A 24,856-nucleotide genomic window follows, 5' to 3' on the forward strand; every position below is an offset into this window, starting at 1 on the left:
AGATATTAAGCATTTTTAAGTGTACAATTCAGTGGTATGAAGTATATTCACATTGTTTGGCAACCATCACCACTATCCATTTTCAGAATTTTCTTATCTTCCCAAACTGAAATTCCATATCCATTAAATAGTAACTCCTCATGAACAATTACTGCTTTTTGGTTGATGTAGACCCGATGCAAAAATCAGTGAAAGAATTTGAAAAATCTGTTCATGGGGTTAATTATTTGTTAGGCCATCCAAAAGTTTTACAAGTTTAAGGTTGGCGGAAATTGAAATTCAGTGGAAGCAGCAGAATTGCCTTCAGGCATAAGTCTTCTCGTGGTACCATTGGGAGTTAATGCTGTGAACCCACATGATGGGCCATGAATTGCACTTTATTAGATTCCTTACAGCTTCAGGACACTCCTTATGGAAATAATTATTTAAGGATTAAAAAATTTTTAAATATGTTTATATATATATTTATTCATTGTTGATAGTATTACAGATGTCTCCCATTTGTTTCCTCTTTACCCCCCTCCTCCCAGTTCTTACCCACCTCCCAGGTCTTCACCATCCTAAAAAAAATATTTTTATTGATTTTAGAGAAGAAGGGAGAGGGAAAGAAAGATAGGAACATCAATGATGAGAGATAATCATTGATCAGATGCCTCCTGCACACCCCCTACGGGGCATTGAGCCCACAACCTGGATATGTGCTCTGACTGGGAGTCTAACTGTAACCACCTGGTTCATAGGTTGATGCTCAACCATTGAGCCACACCTGCCAGGCAGGATTTTTTTTTCCTTTAGATTCTCTGTCCCCTTTTCAGTTTCATTGGCCCAAAATTAATCATTATTTTTATTAGGTTGAAGACATGGTTTTGAATAGCTTGTATAGTTTTGTTCATTTACATAAAATTACATAATTACAAAATTACATGTAGACACAAAAAGAAATGTCTGAAAGGACAGTCACTAAAAATGTTAAAAGTGATTATTTCTTTTAATATATTTTTAATTGTTTCAGAGAGGGAAAGAGATGGAGAGAGAGATAGTAACATCAATGATGAGAAAGAATCATTGATTGGCTGCCCCCTGCATGCCCCACACTGGGGGTCGAGCCTGCAACCCAGGCATGTGCTCTCCATGGTGACCTGGATGCTAACCACTAAGCCGCGCCGGCCGGGCTGATTATTTCTTGATGGTGGATTTAAAGTGATCTTTACGTACTTATTTTCTCTTTTTTCTATTATTAAGTCTTTTACAATGAGCATGTGTTATTTATACTCCTAGAAAATATTTCCCCATTCGGGGCCATGAATTTATTATCTGTAAAATAACCAGGTTGTTCTAGATTAGGAGTTTTCAGATTGAACTCTGGGGAGTGAGCCCTTTGAGAAGGGGCAGAGGAGCCAGGCCTTTTCAGGTCTCTACCCGTTGTTGATTGCTGATTTCATTTGAAGAAAGGTTTGCACAGCTAAAAATGATTAAGTACTGAGTAGATGGTGTGTCACATTATTTTCAGCTCTTAAATTCTGAGTCATTTGTTTCTGCCCTCTAAAGAGCTTAGAAAAATATGCAGGGATGATTTTCAAAATATTCAATAAAGTTAGCACTGTTGGTCAAGATGCTGGCTGTAGTAGATACCCAGAGGCCTCCTGATGGCCAGTAGTTAACACTTGTTAGTTCTGCATTGTGTAGGATGGAGGGATACTGGGCTGCGGATTCGCCCAGGACAGCGGTTATTTATCATAGTCAACCACACAGCAACCCTGCATATGTAACACGTAAAGAAAGACTGCACATAACTAAGTGGATTAGTGAGACTCATCTGAGAGCAAAAAAGAAAGTAAAATTCTATACTGAGAATATTCCGAGATATTATCCTTCCTTTCTTCCCTCTGTTCTCTATTTAGAATATAAAACAACAAATTTTCTCCCTCAAGATTAACACCCTTAATCATGCTTCTGTCCCAGTCCTTGTTTGGTTTGTTTTTCAGGTTGTCATGTTGGCAATGTACAACTTGTCTCTGGAAGGAAGTGGACGTCAAGGTTATTTCAGGTGGAAAGAGGATATCTGTGCTTTTATTGAGAAACATTGGACTTTTTTACTAGGGAATAGGTAATGTGATTTTTAAAAAAATTTTATACTTGAACAAAGATATAAAGAATGAATATAAGATTTGAGCTAGCCTAGTGTAGCCCTCTAGAGCAGCAATTTTCAACTTTTTTATCTCATGGCACACACAAACTAATTACTGAAATTCTGCAACACACCAAAAAATACATTTTTGCCAGTCTGACAAAAAAAGAGAAAAGGTATAATTTTGATTTATTCACACTGGACAGCTATTGTTGTGTTGGCTATTGCCATTTTTTTTTTTTATTTGACAACCTAAGGGAAAAGAGGTCAGTGCCCCTGACTAAATAATCAGGTATTGCATGTTTTAAAAATTCTTGTGGCACATATGTAATACTTTCAACAATAAAGAATTATTTATTTTATTTTTTTATATATTTTATTGATATTTTACAGAGAGGAAGGGAGAGGGATAGAGAGTTAGAAACATAGATGAGAGAGAAACATCGATCAGCTGCCTCCTGCACACCTCCCACTGGGGATGTGCCCGCAACCAGGGTACATGCCCTTGACCGGGATCGAACCCGGGACCCTTCATTCCACAGGCCGACGCTCTATCCACTGAGCCAAACCGGTTTCGGCTAAAGAATTATTTTAAAAAATAAAAATAAAAATGCTTGTGGCACACTGGTTGAAAATCACTGCTCTAGAGAATTAAGAGTATGCATTTGCTTATGGCAATTACAGAGAATTTTGTAATCCAGAAAATGTTCCTTTTTTAAGTTAAAAAACTTGTTTATGAAAAATCAAAGTGGAAGTATATACTATTAAAAGTGTAGTCACTCATCCTATTTCGAGAAGTAACTATTGGTTTATACTGAGCATTAAGAGATTTTGAAGAGATTTGAAGAATGTTAAAAAATAGTTTGATTAAATGAGGCTGTTTAATAGTTGGATGAGTAACTACTTAATTGGAGGAGATAGCATTATTACTATCCTTTTAAAATCATTGCCTTATCAGAAGAAGAAAAATAATGGCAGTTATTGACTGCACCTATTTATATTGCTATTCATTAATAGAGTCTTATTATTTTGTATTTATTTTTATTAACTAGAATGGAGAAACAGTTTTATATTTTTGGGTATGACAGTGCTTAGCAAGATTTAGATACATTATTATACATACAGCTTATTCATCCCTCTTTTCATTTTAATGCTTTTTTTTTTTTTTTTGCTGCTAAATGCACTCCTCCTTGGTAGCTGTTTTAGTTCATCAGACTTAGGGATGTCAGTGCACAGATATTAAGACCATATGGTATTTTTTTGTTTGCTTGTTTTTGTTTTTTTAGAGAAGGAGGAAAGGGGGGGGTGGAGAGAGAAATATACATTAATCAGTAATCTGTAGCCTTCTGTATGTGCCCCAACTGGAGATTGAACCTGCAACCCAGTTATGTTCCCTGATTGGGAATTAAACCTGACCTTCTTGTACACGGGACAATGCTCCAACCAACTGAGCCATACTGGCCAGAGCTTGAGACCATATGTTTTAACTAAATGTTCATGTGAATCTACTAAGATTTTTATTGCTATTTAGAGATTAATGAGTTCACAACTGGATTGGTCAGTTCTGTTTGAGATTCTGATTGTTAATTGCCATCTGAAGTCCTGTGTGAGATTCATAAATCTTGCATATAGGGTCATTGTAGACAAGATAGGTAAAGGCTCTGATCACAGCAAGTCAGAGCAGGGAGTTTGTACATGTCCTCACTCTGAACTCACTACAGCCTCTATTTCCTCTGGTGCTGAGAAGTCACAGCTCTGCTAATGCTGCTGGGAAATCAGGGAAGGCATTTAAAAGGAGGGACGACATTCTGAAGACTTGCTGTGAGGAAAAAATAGAATAGATTCAGTACATTTTTACAAAAGAAGTTATTTTTGTTCTTGAGTAATTTTAGTGGTACTAAGAAAAGAATTGACAGTATAACTGGTTCTTTTTCTTAAAGAAAGGAAATCTGTTGTCTTAGTTCAGTGATTTAGCACTATTTGTGGGACTTAATACATCCCATTTATAAGGGACAAAAAAGGGGAAAAATGGATAAAATTAGATCTTGGAATGTTTTCATGATCTCAGTGCTGCTCTGTTTAATGGATTGTCTTCTGGAAGAACTTGGATTTAAATTGCCTGTTTTTAAGGATATTGCCGTTATTTTAACAGAAGTTGTTCGTGTCATTTGTTCACTTCTAGAGCCTGTTCTTTTTAATACGTTTACCAAAAGGCATTAATTACTTTCCAGCTGCTGTGTAGTTTAACCATTAGACTAGTGGTTTGGGCCATAGTAATGTATCACTTGAATTATCATTTACTTATTTAAAACAAGTCACTTAAAAAATACATTCACTTTAAAAAGAAACTTCACACCGCCTTTGTGAGCAAAATGTTTATATATAATTTGCCATAAATATAATGAAACTATAAAAATAAATGCACTAAAAATAAAACAATGCCATTAAGTTGTAGCTGGAGCCCATGGCCTATTGAGGCAATCTGAGACCTTCTTTCTTGATCAAAAGGGGTGGGTACATGTGTTAGAATTTCAAGCAACAAACTTTCTCCTTGATCTAACCAGAAGGAGTGAAAGAGAAGGAAAAATTACTCTGTGATTCCTTGCCACTCAGTTTCCTGCACAATGCTAACCTTTACTTTGGGAACTCTGCTTTATTTTATTTTGTTTTGTTTTTGTCTTTTTTTTCTTTTCTGTTTGTTTGTTGTTGTTGTTACTGTTATTGGGAACTCTGCTTTAAACATCAGTGATTGGAAAGTCACCTGAAACTGCTCCCTGATGTGATTACCATGTGCGCAGTTGTCTCTGTGTATGAAGATACACAGAGTTACTACACCTCAGAGGACCACGCTGCAAAAGAGCACTTACAGTCCAACTTTTTTATAACTACTAAAGATTTTAATTCTGCTATCCATAGACCATATTTTAAATTCCTAACAATAATAACCATTTCTCATTTGCCATAAGAGCTAAGCGAATAGCCCTGGCTGTGTGGCTCACTTGGTTGAGGCATTGTCTGGTGCACGAAAAGGTTGCAGGTTCAATTCCCGGGCACATACTTAGGTAGCTGGTTTGATCATTGGTCAGGGCACATGCAGGAGGCAGCCAACTGATCGATGTATCTCTCTCACATCGGTCTTTCTCTCTCTCTCAAATCAATTTTTTTAAAAAAAGATCTAAGCGAATAGTATACTGTGTAATGAAGTTCTAAATTTAAATACATTTTCTTCCAGATATTTACAGGATTTGCTTTTATGCCTTTAATTTTTATCAAAGTTTAAGTGTGTAAAGGATTATTTGGGGCTAACCTAAATAACTTTATGTACCTATTGTAGAAACAAAAAGTATACAAAAGCTTTATTAATTACTATAGTTTAATTGCCATTGTGTGTGATCATTTAATTTGCTTTTACAATCCTAGCCTTGAATTCTTCCAGAAGGTATAACTTTGATTATACCTTTGAAGAATAGTTGGAATGCTTTATTCTGTTACTATATTTCATTGATTTTAAGATGCATAATATTTCAAATTTTGATTTCTCTGACAGCTGGATATATCTTACAAGTAGTGATGATGTGACAAAATTTGATAGTTTCCTTTCTTGTACATAAAATGATGTATCTTAAGATCAGTAGATCTTATATTTGATGAAATATGAGATAGCACATTCATAGTATTTAAAATTCAAAACAATTATATGACGATTCTGGGGAGATGGCAAAGTAGGAAGCATCAGAAATCTGTCTCCCTACTTAGACATTGGAATTGTAGAATCTGTCTGCTGTAACTATTTTGGAATTTTGGAGTCTGTTAAAGACTTGCAACTTCCAGGGGAAGGTTTGTACAGTAAATTGCTGTTCATTTTAATCAATTTCAACTCTTAGCACTGTAGCTTCTGCCTATCCCACACCTTTCAGCCTGCAGCAGGCAGCAATGTGCATGCTCTCAGAGCAGCTTGCACACAGCTTATGGGAGCCAGGGTATACAAAAAGAACACTCCTCCAAATATTGTGATCTATGCTTTGATCACTGATTGCTGCTACTGATCACAATGTTGCAGACAAAGGTGGGCAGCCATTGTTGTTGCACCTTCCCTATTGTGGCAAGCCCCTTTCCCTCTGATTGAACCAAGTTTAGGGATTAATAGGCTGGTGCCTTCCTCTCTCCCCTTTATTTTTCTCTTTGTTCTCTTTTTGGAGCTAGACATTGAAGGCTAAGATGTTCAAAAGCAACTACATATATACTGTATATATACAGGGGAAATTAGAAAGTCACTACACGTGCTCGGGAAGGCACAAGCTCAGAAATGACCCGAGAAGACCTTAATTTTATACAACTCATGCTGATATTTGGCACAGGGGGACAGCCTACAACAGTAAAAAAAAACAAACACAAAAAAACAAAAACAAAAAACCTTTGAGGAAGGATAATAATCTAATGTCCAGAGTTACTACAGTATTAAATTAAATTTTCAATTAAAAAATTAGAAAGAATACAAAGAAACAGCAAAAGGTATTGACCATTCAAGGGAAAAAAATAAACCAACCAGGAATTCCTTAAGAAGACCTAAGGGGGATCTATGAAGGAAAGACTTTAAAATAGCTGTCTTAAAGATGCTCAAAGAACTAAAAGAAGATGGGGAGAAAGTTGAGAAAATATTGTATGAACAAAATAGGAATATCAATAAAGAGATAGAAAACCTAAAAAGAAATTCTGGCACTGGAAAGTATAATACTGCAATGAAATATTCATTGGAGGGATTCAAAGGCAGATTTGAGCAAGCAGAGAAAGATTCAGTGAACTTGAAGATGGGTCAATGGGAATTATAAGATCTGAGGAAAAGCAAGGAAAAAGATCAAAGAGAAGTGAACAGAGCCTACGGGACCTGTGGGACACCACCAACTGGACTGACATACTCATTGTGTGAGAAAGCAAGTAGAATGGCTTCTCCCTTGATCATATTCTTTGGGCAAGAGGAGGGGGCTTGGAAAGTTAGAAAAAGTTGAGTGGAGGAGACCAAAGGAGTTAGAGTGCTCTGGGACCAAAACATTGCCAGTGAAAGCTAAGGTGTTATTTGCCCCATCACAGACAGTGCTTATGCCTATTAAAGTTTTTTTTCTTCTGTGTGTTCTAGTACATCTGTGTTCCTAAGAATATTTTTTTTCTTTTGCCCCCTAGCAATATTTTGGAATTATTAGTCTGGCCTTTTTATGAAAGTATTTCTGGTGATTGACTTACATTTTCAAGGTGGAAATAAAACAGTTGCCTTTGAAAGAATTTTCAACAGGAGGAATCGGAATAGTTGACATGTAACATATTTAAAAATTTTTGTTATATACATTCTTGTGTAGTTATTTTGAAATGCTTGCCTTTTTTTTTTTAAATATATTTTATTGATATTTTACAGAGAGGAAGGGAGAGGGACAGAGAGCTAGAAACATCGATGAGAGAGAAACATCGATCAGCTGCCTCCTGCACACCTCCCACTGGGGATGTGCCCGCAACCAAGGTACATGCCCTTGACCGGAATCGAACCCGGGACCCTTCAGTCCACAGGCCGATGCTCTATCCACTGAGCCAAACCGGTTTCGGCTTTTTTTTTTTTTGCCAAAGTTATTCCCCCAAAGTTCAGTTCTTTGTTTGTGGAACACACAATATAGTTTTATTCCCACTCTGCTGTGTAAAGGAAAATAGGAACAGACTGAGAGATGCATCTGATACCTAGGTAAAAATGATTTACCATGGCTAATGATTCTCCTGCATTCATTCTTGAGAACTGTGTTTAATTCACATATAAAAGTAACTCGTTTAGTTAAAATTAACTTGTAGAACTTGGTAATCATGATGATTGTGATCAGAATTGTTTTCTGAGCTTTGTTTGAATTATTTCATTTAATCCCCACAATGACCTAGTGAGGTAAGTTCTCTGATCCTAATTTTAAAGTTGAGGAAACTGAGGCAGCTAGAAAGTGGTAGAGCCAGGATTTGAAGCCAGGCAGACCTCAGAGCCTCTCTTAACTTATGTTCCTTCAAAGTTTTCAGGTTCAGAGCATATCGTAGGCTAGGAGTCACAGAGTATACATAGAATGTATTTTCTATATAATGATAGAATTTTAAAAAACAATCATTTTTAAATTCTTGGACTCTCCAGGAAAAAAACTTCGACCTGGTGGAGCACAGTAGCAGGTTGCCTCAGCGTGGGAAGTCCTATGTACTTCCGTTCAGGTGCTCAGGAATTCGGAGAACCAGGATGGTGGAAACTTGTTCACAACAAGCCCCCGACAATGAAACCTGAAGGAGAGAAGTTGTCTGCCTCTGCTTTGAAAGTAAAAGGTACTGCTGTGAGAGCAGTGTAGGAAGTGCTAGCCAGCCCAAAGCTGAGCAAGGGTGAGCTCAGGAGACAATCCCACTTTACCAGGCATAGCTCATCTGCCTCTGGAGGGACTCTGCTTGGCAGTTTTATTGTGACACATTTTTTATATCCTGTAAATAAATACTAAATAAAAATAGGATAATTTCCTAATTAAGTTACTGGTTTTAATAAAGTTCCTTTGATATCTGAAAGGTTCTCTATTTTAATCTGATTTTGTTTTTAAACTTTTTATTATGGAAAATTTTTTAAAATGTGCAAATGTGCAAAGAGTAATATAATGAATCCCCACATACCTTTCACCTCACTTCAACAGCTAACTGCTGACAATCTCATTTTATCTAGAAGAGGGGTGGGGAACATCCAGCCCTCATGTCGTATAAGGCCCAATTAATCGTTAAGCCTGGCCCTGCCAAGGCATTAGGGGTGAGTTAATTAAATGTTTGACCAAATACAGCAGGCTAATTTTTAAGTTGATACTTTTGTATGGCCTGTGAATGATGTTATAAATATCAAAATGGCCCTTGACATAAAAAGGTTCCCCATCCCTGATCTAGACCCTGAGTACTTCCCCCAACCCTCTACCTATCCCACCCTTGGATTCTTTAGGAGCAATCCTAGGCACCAACATAGCATTCTTAAATATTTCAGTATGTATCTCTAAGTGGTGTAAACTCTTTTTTGTAGTCTAACCATAATACCATTTTCACAATTTTAAGAGAATTAATAGTAATTCTTTACTGTCACACATTGGTCTGATTTTTTTTTTTTTAATCTAAAGAGGTTTTAATGAGCTTTTACATTTTTAAAAAATATGATTGGGAAGAAAGTCAAGTAGGATTGAAGAATATAAGGTCTGGAAGTTGCTCCTCTGTACCCACCCCTTCCTGCAGTTTCACTTTCCAGAGTAACCACTGTTGACTCTTGTGAATGCATTTAGAAATCGTCTGCACATTTAAGCATTTTCTTATTTTTTTTAAAAGAAAAACTGTAAATGGACTCACAATATCTATTCTCCATTTTTCCCTCTGCTTACCAGTAAACCTTGGATATCTTTCCATAGCAGTACATGCAGATCTGCCATGTTTTTTTTTTCAAATTAATTTCAGAGAGGAAGGGACAGGGAGAGAGAGACAGAAACATCAATGATGAGAGACACTCATTGACCAGCTTCCTCCTGCACGGTCCCCACTGAGAATCGAGCCCACAACCTGGGCATGTGTCCTGACTAGGAATTGAACCATGATCTCCTGGTTCATAGGTTGATGCTCAACCATTGAGTCATGCTGTCTGGGCTGCCATGTTTTCTTTTATTTCATTGCATTCCATTGAATGGTTGTATGATAATTTATTAAACCCCTATTGATGGGCATTTTGGTTATTTCTAGAACCTTTTATTGTTGTTATTTTAAACAACAATATAGCCCTAGTCAGTTTGGCTAAGGCAGGGGTCCTCAAACTTTTTAAACAGGGGACCAGTTCACTGTCCCTCAGACCATTGGAGGGCCGGACTATAGTTTAAAAAAAAACAACTATGAACAAATTCCTATGCACACTGCGGGCCCGGGACGAGTCGGCTGCTAAGCAGGACAGGCAGCGCACCTGGCGGGCCGGATAAATGTCCTCAGCGGGCCGCATGTGGCCCGAGGGCCGTAGTTTGAGGACCCCTGGGATAAAGTGTCGGCCTGCGGACTGGAGGGTCCCAGGTTCGATTCCAGTCAAGGGCATATGTCCTGGTTGTGGGCTCAATCTCCAGTAGGAGATGTGCAGGAGGCAGCCGATCAATGATTCTCTCTCCTTGATGTTTCTCTCTCTCTTCTTCTCCCTTCCTCTCTGAAATCAATAAAAATATACATATAAAAAATAGACAACAATATAATTGTACACATTTGTGTGCATGTGCAAATTTTTGTGTGATTAATTCCTGGAAGTGTGTTACTGTATTAAATGCATGCTCATTCAAAACTTGAATCAGTATTGCCAGGCTACCTTCCAAAAAGTTGTAATAAAATTTACGTCCTGGTATGAAAATGTTCATTTCCCCATATACTTGCTGAGCATTATCAAACTTTGAATACTTACCTATTCCAGTCGATAAAAGATAGAGTTTAATTGTTTAAATTTTCATTATAATTTTTTTTCTTGTTAAGAGATATCTAAGTCCTCATTTAAGGCATTCATTGAACATTTCTCTATTTTGTGTGTTGTTGTTGTTTTTTTTAATATGTTTTTACTGATTTCAGATTGAGAGGTTGGGAGAGAGAGAGAAAAATATCGATGTGAGAGAGAAACATCGATTGTTTGCCTCCCATACAGTCCAGGGCTGAACCCGAAACATGGGCATGTACCCTGACCGGGAATCTAACCAGTGACCTTTCAGTGCATGGGAAGACGTTCAGCCAACTGAGCCACACCCACCAGGGCAAACATTCCTCTATTTTGAATGTGGTAGTAAGTTTACAATAATAAACTAGCAAAAGAAACTAAAATTGAATGGTTATTTAAAAATTGAGATATTTATTCTTTTCCATCAGCCTCAAAACCAACATTAGATCCCATCATTACTGTTGAGGGACTTAGAAAACGGGCGAGTCGCAATCCTGTGGAATCAGCCATGGAATTAAAAGAGAAAAGATGTCGTACTCAGGAAGCGAAAGACATTAGAAGAGCCCAGAAGGAAGCTGCTGGCTTTCTTGACAGGAGCACTTCTTCGACCCCTGTAAAGTTCATAAGCCGAGGCCGCAGGCCAGATGTGATTCTAGAAAAAGGAGAAGTGATCGACTTTTCATCCTTGAGCTCCTCTGACCGCACTCCGCTGACTAGCCCGTCTCCGTCTCCCTCTTTGGATTTCTCTGCCCCTGGGACCCCTGCCTCTCACTCAGCCACGCCCAGCTTGCTTTCAGAAGCAGATCTGATTCCAGATGTGATGCCACCACAAGCCTTGTTTCACGGTAAGTCTTGCCTTTCATGGGTCTTTATTTTATGCATGGCCCATGATATAAAAGTGTATGTTTTCACCTTGTGTGCGGTGTGCTCTGTATTTCTTTTGTCCTGTTTTATACTTTCACAGATGACGATGAGTTGGAAGGTGATGGAGTCATAGACCCAGGGATGGAGTATGTACCGCCCCCTGCTGGGTCAGCAGCTTCTGGGACAGTGCCTGGTGGCAGGAAGAAGGTCAGAGCACCTGAACATATAAAGCAGGAGGTAGACAGTGAGGAGGAAAAACCTGACAGGATGGACATTGACAGTGAAGACACAGATTCCAACACATCTTTGCAAACAAGGGCTCGAGAAAAGAGGAAGCCGCAGCTGGAGAAGGACAGGAAACCCAAAGGGCCCAAGTACACCCCTGTTAGTATCTATGAGGAGAAGCTGCTCCTGAAGAGGCTGGAAGCTTGTCCCAGTGCCGTTGCCATGACACCAGAAGCTCGGAGACTGAAGCGTAAACTGATTGTCAGACAAGCAAAAAGGGATAGGGGATTACCACTTTTTGACTTGGATCAAGTTGTTAATGCTGCTCTTCTGTTAGTTGATGGGATTTATGGAGCCAAAGAAGGAGTTTCTAGGCTTCCAGCTGGCCAAGCCACATACAGAACCACCTGTCAGGACTTCAGAATCCTTGACCGATACCAGGTGAGTTAACACACATGCTAAAACTCTTGGGGCAGGAGTGGAGGTGGGGTAGGCAGCACCAGGGAGTGGGCATAATTAGGCAGTGACTATTCAAGTCCTGAGTAATTTTGGGAGCGAGAATAAAACAGCAAGAGAGAAAAATACAAAAATTGCTGGGTTTTATTTTTTTAAAATGTTCATTATGAATACCTCTTAAGACAACTGGGTTATTTCCCTCTTTGGGCATTCAAGGCAGACCTAGACATTTTCTTTTTTTAAAAAAGTATATTTTATTGATTTTTTACAGAGAGGGAGGGAGAGAGATAGAGTTAGAAACATAGATGAGAGAGAAACATCGATCAGCTGCCTCCTGCACACCCACTACTGGAGATGTGCCCACAACCAAGGTACATGCCCTTGACCAGAATCGAACCTGGAACACTTCAGTCTGCAGGCCGACGCTCTATCCACTGAGCCATGCCGGTTAGAGCCCTAGACATTTTCATTGTATCATTTAGTCTCTAAGGAAAGCCGTACATGGTTTGTGTCATGACTCTGACTGATAGTTTTGTTGAGAACATAAGTGTATCAGACCGTGTGCTGAGCAGGATCTGAAAACATGTAAACATCTGTGTGGTTAGAAGACAGCGTGGAGACATAGCAGCCAGGGCATCAGTGTGGTGTCAGTGTGGCTCAAGGTGACTCAGTGGAACCCAAGGCTAAGTGTGCTCCTGGAACAATGAATTCCACTCAGAGCTGCCAGAACACACCTTCACACAGCAGGAACGAGAGGTCTCAGATCCCCTGTATCTATGCTAGCACTGCTCTTAACCAGCCTTCTACTAGTTAGCTAACTGAGAGCTGTAAAGTGAAAACTTGTTTTTATTTACTTTTCTTTGATTATAGGTGAGGTTACACCTGTAATAATGTTCCCTTGTTGTTTCTCTGTGAATTGCCTATTGGATTCTTTGCACATTTTTCTCTTTTGTTCTTCTTTGGCAACAAAAGTGGGCTCTTTGTTGCCATTGTTCCAATATTCAGTATGTACCATGTGTGGGGTTTTTTGTTTCATTGTGCTCAGCATTTGGTGTGTGGGTCCTTTCAATTTGAAAGTCCTTGAGTTCTGGAAAGTCTTCTTAATTTCCTATCTTCTGTTTTCTCTGGTCTGTCTTTTCAGAGCACTGCTGTTAGGACAAGGGTTAGCAGAATTTTTCTGTAAGGGGTCAGATCGTAAATAGTTTCTGCTTTGCAAGCCACACCGTCTCAGTTGCAACTATTTAACATTGCTGTTGTAGTATGAAAGCAGCACAGGGAGGACATATGAATGGGCATGGCTGTGCTCCAATAAAACTTTATTTACCAAAACAGGCTGGATTTGGCATATGGGCTGTAGTTTGCCCATGACCCCTACTTCAGTTGGATACCCTTAATTTTCTTTTTTTCTCCTATTCCTCATCTTTCCTGGGAAGTAGTAACCTGCCTGCCTGCATCTTAGGAGCCAAGTAAGGGAGGCCAAGAGCCAACCTTTCAGCTGGAAAATTTCCATTAAGTGTCCCTGTTTTAGGACAGTACTTACACCCTTGGCTCTGCCAGGGCCCCTGTGTCCAGAATCTCTCTCCTTTGAGCTTCTGCAGAGTCTAGTCTTCTGCCCCTGGAAGGGAAGATCATTTTTGGATATGGGCAGTGGGGGCTTTAACCTCTGAAGTTAAATAGGACCTGGCCTTTCCAATTGCTGCCCTTTCCTGAGGCTCTGAGCTGCAAATCTTGCTGCTCCTGGCCTGTCCTCTCTGCTGCCTTAGGTTTTGTCTCTAGAGTCTAAGTCATTTGGCACTTTTTCATATGCTTTTGTTGCCATCATCTGTTCTTTGTTCTCATGAGTTTTTCTTTATAATATCTATACTTTATATTTTTAATTATGAAATGTGTCATACACATAGAAGAATGCCCAAGGAGAATACATAGAACATATGAGTATAGCTTAGAGAGTAATAAAATAAATGCCTGTGCTTCTAGCTCCTGGGTTTAGAAACAGCATTACAAACACCTGAGAAGTCTGTACACTGCCTGCTCCCCCGCAAGGGAGTCATTCTCTGACTTATTGTTAATCATTCTCCTACTTTTTTAATAACTATATCCCTAAACGCTATACTTTTATTTTTAAAAAATGAAGTGGGAAACACTTAGCTGTGGAAGGAAATTGCCTCTCAGATGAAGGTTTCCAGAAGATAAAGCTAAGTAGTCTGTGGGTGGTTGTTGTAGATAAACTGTGTCCCACAAAAGGATATATTGAAGTCCTAACTCCTGCTACAGGTGAATGTGACTTACTGAGAAATAGGCCCCTTGTACATATAATTAGTTAAGATGAGATCATGCTGGAGTAGGGTGGGCCCTTAATACAATATGACCAGTGTTCTTATAAGAAGAGATGAGACACAGAGACAGACACATGGGGAAATACCATGTGATGACTGAGGCAGAAGCAACACCATAAGCCAAGAGAAAGGCACGGGACAGACCATCCCCCAGAGTGTTCAGAGAGCATGGCTCTGCTGACACCTTGACTTCTGACTTCCAGCCTCCAGAACTGTGAGGGAATAAATTCCTGTTGTTTTGAGTCACCCTATGGATACAACAGCTCCAGGAAACTCATACAGTTATGTTCTGGCTGTCCCTTCCATGAGTCCGTCCTGGAGAAGTCAGTGGTCAAGATCACTAGGGTGTTCTGGATACAAGGCTCACCACCACCTGGGCTGCAGTGTGTACCAGGGAATGTGACAGAAGTCTGGGCCATGGCAGTAGGGTCCTCTGCACTTCCTACCTGGGCTGACATGCTTCGTTCCAACTTGTAGGTAGGTCAGCAGTTATTTGTGGGGCAAGTATCCTCAGGTGATCCAGGGAGTAGAGTCTGAGAGTACTTGGTGAAGACAGCAGGGCACAGATGCGATTCTGGGCTACTACTCCTTAGGGTTAAAAGATGGTTCAGTAGTGGGCAGGGATTCTCACAGCCTTTGTGTTCCGTCTTCCCTCTTACTTTTTGACTTCTCCCACATTGGGTTGGGGAAGGGAACCAACAATCCACCTAGCTCTCCATTTTGTTTAGAACCAGAGGTTTGGAGAAGCTCATTTAACATTTTCCAAACTTATTTGACTTTGGGACTCCCCCCCCCACCACCACCACCATTTTGTCATTCAACTAACGTTGAGGACCTCATATGTGCCAACCACTATTCTATTGGGCGATACTGCAGTGAATTAAGACAGATAAGGTTCCCCACCCTTATGGAGTTGCCACCGGTGAGGATGGAGGTGACAATACTAAATCCCTTAACAAACAGGATCACTTCCTGAAAGCACAGGGGAGAAACCAAGATGGCGGCATAGGTAAGCACCTAAACTGCTGCCTCGCACAACAATTTCAAAACTACAACTAAAAGACAAAACGTCTATCACCCAGAACCACGGGAAAGCTGGCTGAGTGGAAGTTCTACAACTAGAAGGAAAGAGCAAACAGCATTGAGGGGTGCACAAGCACTGAAAATCTGAGGTACGGAGACGCGCGAATCGGGCTGGCGACGGGTGACTGAAAGCGCTGCTGTTTTCAACCCGAAGGGAGATAAGCTCCCGATTACTCCGAACTCGTTTCTGGGGAGACGCGGGGGACCCAAACTCCTACGGGGAGAAGCTGGACTGTCTGCCGTGGGGTCGGAAAGTGAGGGAGGCTTGCTTGCAGGGCTGCGTGCAGGAACAATTGTTTATTGTGCTGGGGCGCGGGACGTGGGGACACGGTTGGAGACGCAGAGCCGCAGAGCTGGCTTACTGGCAGCCATCGCTGTTTGCCACGCCCTAGCCTAGTCACGCCCTGAGATCCCGCCCTGCAAATCTACGAACCCACCCAAGCTCCAAGCAGCGGCTTTAGCATATGAATGGCCTACCCTATCACAGCTTAACCTAGCAAACTTGCAGCCCGGGCCAGACAGCTCCAAAACCTCCAAACTCCAAGCAACGAGGAGAAAACTGTAGTTCTTGCTGTAGCTCCTGCTGGGTGGCCTCAGACAGTAGCTGACCTGCACCCCATTGGAGATCCAGAAGCCAGTGTACCTAGTGATCAGTGTGAGACACCAGATTTCAACTCCTCACATCCATAAGTGATACATTCAAGAGGCAGACTCAGTGAGCACCAAAGCCTCACTGAAACAAAGTCCTGCACCATAAGTGTGTCTCCAGCGCAGCAGTTCTTCCATTATAGACACAGCGGGTCCTCACAGCCAATTGGCCTGGAGGTCAATTCCTCCCAGTGTACCAACAGCAATCAAGGCTTAACTACACCAAGACTTTGCACTCAGCCCACAAAGGGGTGTACCAAAGGCGTCCACCTCAGGTGATTGGGGAGGCTGAGCTACTGGCCCCTATAGGTCACCTACCACACAAAGCCACTCCATCAACATAAGGAAGCAGCAAAATGCGGAGACAAAGAAACATGTCACGAATGAGAGAAATGGAGGAAAGCAAATTAATGGACGACATAGAGTTCAGAACCACATTTATAAGGTTACTCAAGAATCTTCTAAAAACCACCGAGAAACTTGATGAGACCTCCGAGGAGCTTAGTGAGACCTTCAAGGACCTTAATGAGAATGCCAAAAAAATGGAAAAGGACCAGTCAGAAATTAAGCATACACTGTCTGAAATAAAGAATATACAGAAACTCAACTGTAGATCAACGTACCCCAAGAATCAAACCAAAGATCTGAAATATGAGGAAACAAAAAACACCCAACCAGAAAAACAAAAAGAAAAAATCCAAAAATATGAAGATAGTGTAAGGAGCCTCTGGGACAACTTTAAGCGTACCAACATCCGAATTTTTGGGGTGCCAGAAGAAGAGAGCAAAATATTGAAAACCTATTAGAAGAAATAATGACAGAAAACTTTCCCTACCTGGTGAAAGAAATAGACTTACAAGTTCAGGAAGCACACAGAACCCCATACAAGAGGAATCCAAAGAGGACCACACCAAGACACATCATAATTAAAATGCCAAGGGCAAAAGACAAAGAGAGAATCTTGAAAGCAGCAAGAGAAAAACAGTTAGTTACCTACAAGGGAGCACCCATACGACTGTCAGCTGATTTCTCGGCAGAAACTATGCAGGCCAGAAGGGAGTGGCAAGAAATATTTAAAGTGATGAACAGCAAGAACCTACAACCAAGATTACTCTACCCAGCAAAGCTGTCATTCAGAGTTGAAGGTCAGATAAAGAGCTTCACAGACAAGAAAAAGCTAAAGGAGTTCATCACCACCAAACCAGGATTACATGAAATGCTGAAGGGTGTTCTTTAAGAAGAGGAAGAAGAAGAAAAAGGTAAAGATAAAAATTATGAACAACAAAATGACATCAAATATATACCTACCAACAAGTGAATCTAAAAATCAAGTGAATAAAAAATCTGAAGAACAGAATGGACTGGTGAATATAATAGAATCAGGGACATAGAAAGGGAGTGGACTGACAATTCTCAGGGGGGAGGGGGTGTGAGGGGTGTGGGAAGAGACTGGACAAAAAGCTTACACCTATGGATGAAGACAGTGGCGGGGGGTAAGGGCAGAGGGTGGGGTGGGGAATCAGGTGGAGGGAGCTAGGGGGAAAAAAAGAGGAACACCTGTAATAATCTGAACAATAAAGATTTATTTAAAAAAATAATAATAATTTAAAAAAATAAAATGAATCAGAAAGCAAAACAAACAAACAAACAGGATCACTTCCTACAAGGTGAGTCTGCAGTGGGATGGAGGAGCAGAGGGCAGCAGCCACTTCGGACAGGGTAATTAAGGATTGTCTTTCTGTAGAGGTAACACTTGAACCAAGTTCTGATCCGCAAGGAGGAGCTAGGCTGAGGAAGGTTCAGGGCAGAAGACTCAGGCACAGGACCTAAGGTAGGAGTTAGTTTGGTGTGTGAGGCTGGAACGTAGTGATGATGGAGGAGGGGGATGATGGGAGATGAGGCCACAGAGGGTAACAGGACCAGATCCTGCAGGTCACGGCAAGGGGTTTGAATTGTATTATGAACTTACAATGGAAAGCCAGATAGGAGCTTTCCTCGAGGGAGGTGAATTTAGTTTTTAAAAGGAGAATCTGTGTGGAGAATGGATGATATGGGGTAAGAGTGGCAGGCAGCAGGGAGACTGATAGGAGGCACTGGTAGTGATCTGGGCAGAAGTTGAGCGTGGTTTAGATTTGGGAAAGCAGTGGCAATGAAAAGAAGTTGGGGCACTGTATAATATCTACAGAGTTCCACAGAACTCACCTTGAGACATTGAGTGGATAGTATTTCATGGGCTAGTGGTTCAGTTGCTGGTGTTTCAGTTGTCTATTGCTGCATTACAAATCATCCCAAAGCTTAGTGCCTTAAAACAATGCCTATTTAATATTTCTTCTGATTCTCTGGGTCAACTGGACTCAATTGGGTGGTTCTTCTGTGACTGCGTTTAGATGAGAGCTGGGTCAGGACTGGAATGAACAGGATGGCTTCTCTTCCTCCAGAGCCTGTCTCTGTGGCCTCTAGTCGTTCAGTGGTCCAACCTGGACACCATGGCAGCTGGACTCCTGGAGGGGAAAAGTGGAAGCTGCCAGTCCCCTTAAGGCCTGGGCTCAAAAGCCCCATAACGTTACTTCTGCCACTTTCTGATTGGTCAGTCACAGGCCCACCAGATTCATGGGAGGAGAAATTGACTCTGCCTTGGGATATGAGGAGCCACTTGTACCCAGAGGTGGGGAAGAACTGTTGGGGCCATATTTGGAAACTGTATCACACAGCTTTCAATTTCACTTTGAAACTTACTTTTAAGTCCTGGAAGAATTTCAAAGTTGGCTTTTGAAAGTTTTGGTGTCCAGTTTGGTAAGATCATAAGAGAAAATTATAAAAGAGGGAATTTTTGCTTTTCTTCCAACAGTTATTTTCTAGGCCAAGAGCAAACTGATTCTACAAAAACAACTCAAGTTTCTAAACTTTATCCATTCCTTGGCAAACCACTTTATAAGTGTGCCTTTTAATCTTCCATTTGAACTCTTTGCTATAAAACCCTAATTGCACATGTTCTGTTACTACATGACTGAGGGCCCTGGAGCAGCACTCACTGAAGAACAGACATCTCTGATCAGACTCCCAGGGCCAAACTTACCTGTTCAGTTAGGACACCTGCCTAAGGAGCAAAGACAAATCACATTCTCCTTGAACCTCTGATAGGGCCTCTCCACTATGGTGATTTGTTTTAGGGATGATAATCTGTACTTTTGTCAAATTTACTCAATGGAATAGAGACATATTTTAATAAATCCATATACACTGAGTGGCCAGATTATTATGATCTCTGAATGCATAATAATCTGGCCACTCAGTGTATATCCTATATAATAAAAGGCTAATATGCAAATTGTCCCCTCGACCAGGAGTTCGACCAGCAGGCAGACCGGCCAACCACTCATGTCCCCTCCCCCTAGCCAGGCTGGCTGGACCCCACCCATGCACGAATTCATGTACCAGGCCTCTAATATATATATTAGAGGCCCGGTGCACGAAATTCGTGCACAGGGGTGTGTGTCCCTCAGCCCAGCCTGCACCCTCTCAATCTGAGACCCTTCAAGGGATGTCTGACTGCCCGATTAGGCCTGATCCAGGTAGGATCGGGCCTAAACGGGCAGTCAGACATCCCTCTCAGTCCAGGACTGCTGGCTCCCAACAGCTTGCCTTGCTTGACTTCCTGATTGCCCCTAACCGCTTCTGCCTGCCAGCCTAATCACCCCCTAACCACTCCCCTGACAGCCTGATTGATGCCTAACTGCTCCCCTGCCAGCCTGTTTACCCCTAACTGCCCTCCCCTGCAGGCCTTGTCATCCCTAACTGCCCTTCCCTGAAGGCCTGGTCACCCCTAACTGCCCTCCCCTGCAGGCCTGGTACCCCCCCCCCCCAACTGCTCTCCCCTGCAGGCCCGGTTGCTCCCAACTTCCCTCCTCTGCCAGCCTGGTCACCCCTAACTGCCCTCCCCTGCAGGCTTGTTCGCCTCCAACTGCCCTCCCTTGCAGACCTAGTCCCTTCCAACTGCCCTCCCCTGCTGCCTGTCTTGTCATGGCCATCTTGTGTCCACATGGGGGCAGCCATATTTGACCACATGGGGGCAGCCCTATTGTGTGTTGGAGTGATGGTCAATTTGCATATTACTCTTTTATTAGATAGGATAGAGGCCTGGTGCACGGGAGAGGGCCAGCTGGTTTGCCCTGAAGGGTGTCCCGGATCAGGGTGGAGGTTACCTTGGGGCGTGGGGAGGCCTGGGCAAGGGGCCTGTGGTGGTTTGCAGGCCGGCCATGCCCCCCAGTGAACCAAGTGGAGGCCCTGGTATCTGGGGTTTATTTATCTTCTATAATTGAAACTTTGTAATGGAGGCCAAGGCAGGCCAGGGCTGCAGGAGCTTGGCTTCCTCTATCGCCGAGGGCAACTCAAGCCTCCTGCTCTCTCTAGCTCTGTGGCTGCTGCCATTTTTGTTGGGATTTATTTATCTTCTATAATTGAAACTTTGTAGCCTTGAGTGTAGGCCTGGGCCAGGGCGGCAGAGAAGCTTGGCTTTCTCCATTGCCAGGGAAACCCAAGCCTCCTGCTTGCTACAGCTCTGTGGCTGCAGCCATCTTGGTTGGGTTAATTTGCGAGGAGCTCCTGATTGGCTGGTGGGCATGGCTTTGTGGGTGTGGTGGAGGTACGGTCAATTTGCATATTATTCTTTTATTAGATAGTATGTGTATACACGCACACATCCTATCTAATAAAAGCAATATGCAAATTGACTGTACCTCCGCCACACCCACAAGCCACGCCCACCAGCCAATCAGGAGCGAATATGCAAATAAACCCAACCAAGATGGCTGCGGTCACAGAGAGCAGGAGGGAGGCTTGGGTTTCCCTGCCAATGGAGGAAGCCAACCTTTCTGCCTGCCCTTGCTGGCCCAGGCCTCCACTCCAGGCTACAAAGTTTCAATTATAGAAGATAAATAAATCTCAACAAAAATGGCGGCAGCCACGGAGCTGGAGAGAGCAGGAGGCTAGGGTTGCCCCCGGCGATGGAGGAAGCCAAGCTTCTGCAGCCCTGGCCTGCTTTGGCCTCCGCTTAAGGCTACAAAGTTTCAATTATAGAAGATAAATAAATCCCAACAGAAATGGCTGCCCCCACGGAGCGAGCAGAAGGCTTGGCTCCACTCCAGGCTACAAAGTTTCAATTATAGAATATAAATAAATCCCAGATACCAGGGCCTCCGCTTGGGTCACCAGGGGCGTGGCCGGCCTGCAAACCACCACAGGCCCCTCGCCCAGGCCGCCCCACGCCCCAAGGGAACCCCCACCCAGATCCGGGACACCTTTCAGGGCAAACCAGCTGGCCCTCACCCATGCACCAGGCCTCTATCCTATCTAATAAAAGAGTAATATGCAAATTGACTATCACTCCCACATACAAGATGGCTGCCCCCATGTGGGACAAGATGGCCACCACAAGATGGCCAGCAGGGGCGGGCAGTTGGGAGGGACCAGGCCTGCAAGGGAGGGCAGTTGGGGCGAACAAGCCTGCAGGGGTGGGCAGTGGGGGGGGACCTAGGCTGCAGGGGAGAGTAGTTGGGGGGTACCAGGCCTACAGGGGAGTGCAGTTAGGGGTGACCATGCCTGCAGGGGAGGGCAGTTAGGGGCAACCAGGCTGGCAGGGGAGCAGTTAGGCATCAATCAGGCTGGCAGGGGAGTGGTTAGGGCAGGGGTGGGCAAACTTTTTGACTCTAGGGCCACAATGGGTTCTTAAACTGGACCAGAGGGCCGGAACAAAAGCATGGATGGAGTGTTTGTGTGAACTAATATAAATTCAAAGTAAAGGAGCGGAGGGGAGAGCAAGAGAACCGGATAGAACAGCCGGATCCGGCCCGTGGGCCGTAGTTTGCCCACGGCTGGGTTAGGGTGTGATCAGGCTGGCAGGCAGAAGTGGTTAGGGGCAATTAGCAAGGCAGGCAGGTGAGCAGTTGGGAGCCAGCAGTCCTGGATTGTGAGAGGAACGTCCGACTGCCCGTTTAGGCCCAATCCCACCTAAACGGGCAGTCGGACATCCCTCGAGGGGTCCCAGATTGACAGGGTGCAGGCTGGGCTGAGGGACACCTCCCACCCGTGTACGAATTTCGTGCACCGGGCCTCTAATATAAATATATATATATATATTTATTTATAGTTATATTTATATTTATACACACACACACACTGAATGGCCAGATTATTATGCGTTCAGAGATCATAATAATCTGGCCACTCAGTGTATAAGTACTGCAATAATTGACCCCATGGCTGATTGGGTAACAAACTACTACTCATAAAACCTGACCCATGTACCTTCATTTCACTGGTGCTGGTTAATATTTGATGAATTGACTGAAAGTGTAAGATAGATAAAATGAAACCTATAGAAGCTATAAATCCTGTGCTCAATCCTGCATTTCCCTCACTTAAATGACTTTAAACATTTTAAAATTACTTAAAATTTTTAAAAATTATTTTGATTTGATTTTTTGTTAATCCTCATCTGAGGATATTTTTTCCATTGATTTTAGAGAGTGGAAAGGAGGGGGAGAGACAGAGAGAGAGAAACAGTGATGTGAGAGAGACATACTGGTTGCCTCCCGCACATGGGGCCAGGGACCAAGCCAACAACTGAGGTACATGCTCTTGATCGGAATTGAACCCAGGACCCTTGAGTCCTTGGACTGACGCTCTATCCACTGAGCCAAACCAGCTAGGGCTAATTATTTTAATTTGAAACTATTACAAGGATGAGTTTTCCATATCTTATTTTATACAACTAGAGGCCCGGTGCACGAAATTCATGCATGGGGGGGGGTGTCGCTCAGCCCAGCCTGCACCCTCTCAATCTGGGACCCCTCAAGGAATGTCCGACTGTCTGTTTAGGCCCGATCCTACCGGGTTCAGGCCGAATCGGGCAGTCGGACATCCCTCTCACAATCCAGGACTGCTGGCTCCCAACTGCTCGCCTGCCTGCCTTCCTGATTGCCCCTAACTGCTTCTGCCTGCCAGCCTGATCACCCCCTAACCACTCCCCTGCCAGCCTGATTGATGCCTAACTGCTCCCCTGCCAGGCTGTTTGCCCCTAACTGCCCTCCCCTGCAGGCCTGGTTGCCCCCAACTTCCCTCCTCTGCCAGCCGGGTCACCCCTAACTGCCCTCCCCTGCAGGCTTGATCACCCCCAACTGCCCTCCCTTGCAGGTCTGGTTCCTCCCAACTGCCCTCCCCTGCTGGCCATCTTGTGGTGGCCATCTTGTGTCCACATGGGGGCAGCCATCTTTGACCACATGGGTGCAGCCATCTTGTGTGTTGGAGTGATGGTCAATTTGCATATTACTCTTTTATTAGATAGGATGACTTTTTTTTTTTAATCCTCATCCAAGGATATTTTTCATTGATTTTTTTTTTAGAGAGAATGGAAGAGAGAGGGAAAGACAGAGAGAAATATCGATGTGAGAGAAACACATTGATTGGTTGCCTCCTGCACACACCCTGACCAGGGCCCAAGCCGGGGAGGGGCCTGCAACCAAGGTACGTGCCCTTGATCAGAATCGAATCTGGGGCCCTTTGATCCATAGGCCGATGTTCTACCCACTGAGCAAACCGCCTAGGGCCGTGGTCGGCAAACTGCGGCTCGTGAGCCACATGTGGCTCTTTGGCCCCTTGAGTGTGGGTCTTCCACAAAATACCACGGCCTGGGCGAGTTTATTTATTTATTTTTATTATTTTTATTATTATTTTTTTGGGGGGCGAGTTTATTTTGAAGAAGTGGTGTTAGAAGAAGTTTAAGTTTAAAAAATTTGGCTCTCAAAAGAAATTTCAGTCGTTGTACTGTTGATATTTGGCTCTGTTGACTAATGAGTTTGCCGACCACTGGCCTAGGGCACAATGAAAATTTTTTTAAATGAGCTTTTCAGATATGTGATATAAAAAGACCTTTTCCATACATAAAAATGTCATAGTACTAATTATCTGTGGGAATTAAAACAATCTTTTGAATAATTTTGTTTTTATATAACCAGTGTTTCTTTCTCATAGACTGCCTTGCCATCCAGGAAAGGATTTCGGCACCAAACCACCAAGTTTTTATACCGTTTGGTGGGATCGGAAGATTTGGCTGTGGACCAGAGTATTATCAGCCCTTATACTTCTCGGATCTTGAAACCGTACATCAGGTATATGGAGAAGAGTGTAATGTTGAGTGTGTCATGAGAAGTAATGTTTGTGGTTTCTGCTCTCCTTCCCTGTGCTGGAGTGAAGAAATACCAAAACCTGTGAGCAGCAGTCATCAAGGGCTGAGTCTGTGCTCTGTGTCTAGCCTCAGCCTTGACTTGTTTCAACTGTACTTGTTTGCAGAAAGGATGGTCCTTTGGTAAAAACATTAAAAGCAAGGATAAGTTAACTCTGTTAGATATCATGATGATCATATTCACTGTTTCATTTAAAATTTTTAAGTTGTATATATTTAGTAGTCTGTGAAATGAAAAAATAGGAGCGATGTCTCAGTCGGACCTATGTCTGGACTGGATGTTGGGACAGTTTCTATTGATGAATCTAGGGCGGGTCAGGAACCTTTTTTCTGCCAAGGGCCATTTGGATATTTATAACATCATTTGTGGGCCATACAAAATTATCAACTTAAAAATTAGC

The 24,856-nt window shown here is 42.7% G+C and overlaps 1 protein-coding gene across 3 annotated transcripts in view; it reads left to right on the forward strand.

The window, feature by feature from the left end:
* The window catches only part of KAT14 (lysine acetyltransferase 14), a 35,845-nt gene that overhangs the window by 4,945 nt on the left and 6,044 nt on the right, over positions 1-24,856 (forward strand). For 2 of the 3 annotated variants that reach the window (XM_080685837.1, XM_080685838.1), the window contains exons 3-7: positions 1,986-2,107; positions 8,280-8,461; positions 11,033-11,449; positions 11,569-12,134; positions 24,245-24,381. In XM_080685837.1, the coding sequence (XP_080541963.1) occupies positions 1,986-2,107; positions 8,280-8,461; positions 11,033-11,449; positions 11,569-12,134; positions 24,245-24,381 (1,424 nt within the window). The remainder of the gene's footprint in view (positions 1-1,985; positions 2,108-8,279; positions 8,462-11,032; positions 11,450-11,568; positions 12,135-24,244; positions 24,382-24,856) is intronic. The other variant, XM_080685839.1, reaches the window with a different exon arrangement.

Source organism: Plecotus auritus, assembly GCF_963455305.1.
Source record: "Plecotus auritus genome assembly, chromosome: 8".
Taxonomy (NCBI): domain Eukaryota; kingdom Metazoa; phylum Chordata; class Mammalia; order Chiroptera; family Vespertilionidae; genus Plecotus; species Plecotus auritus.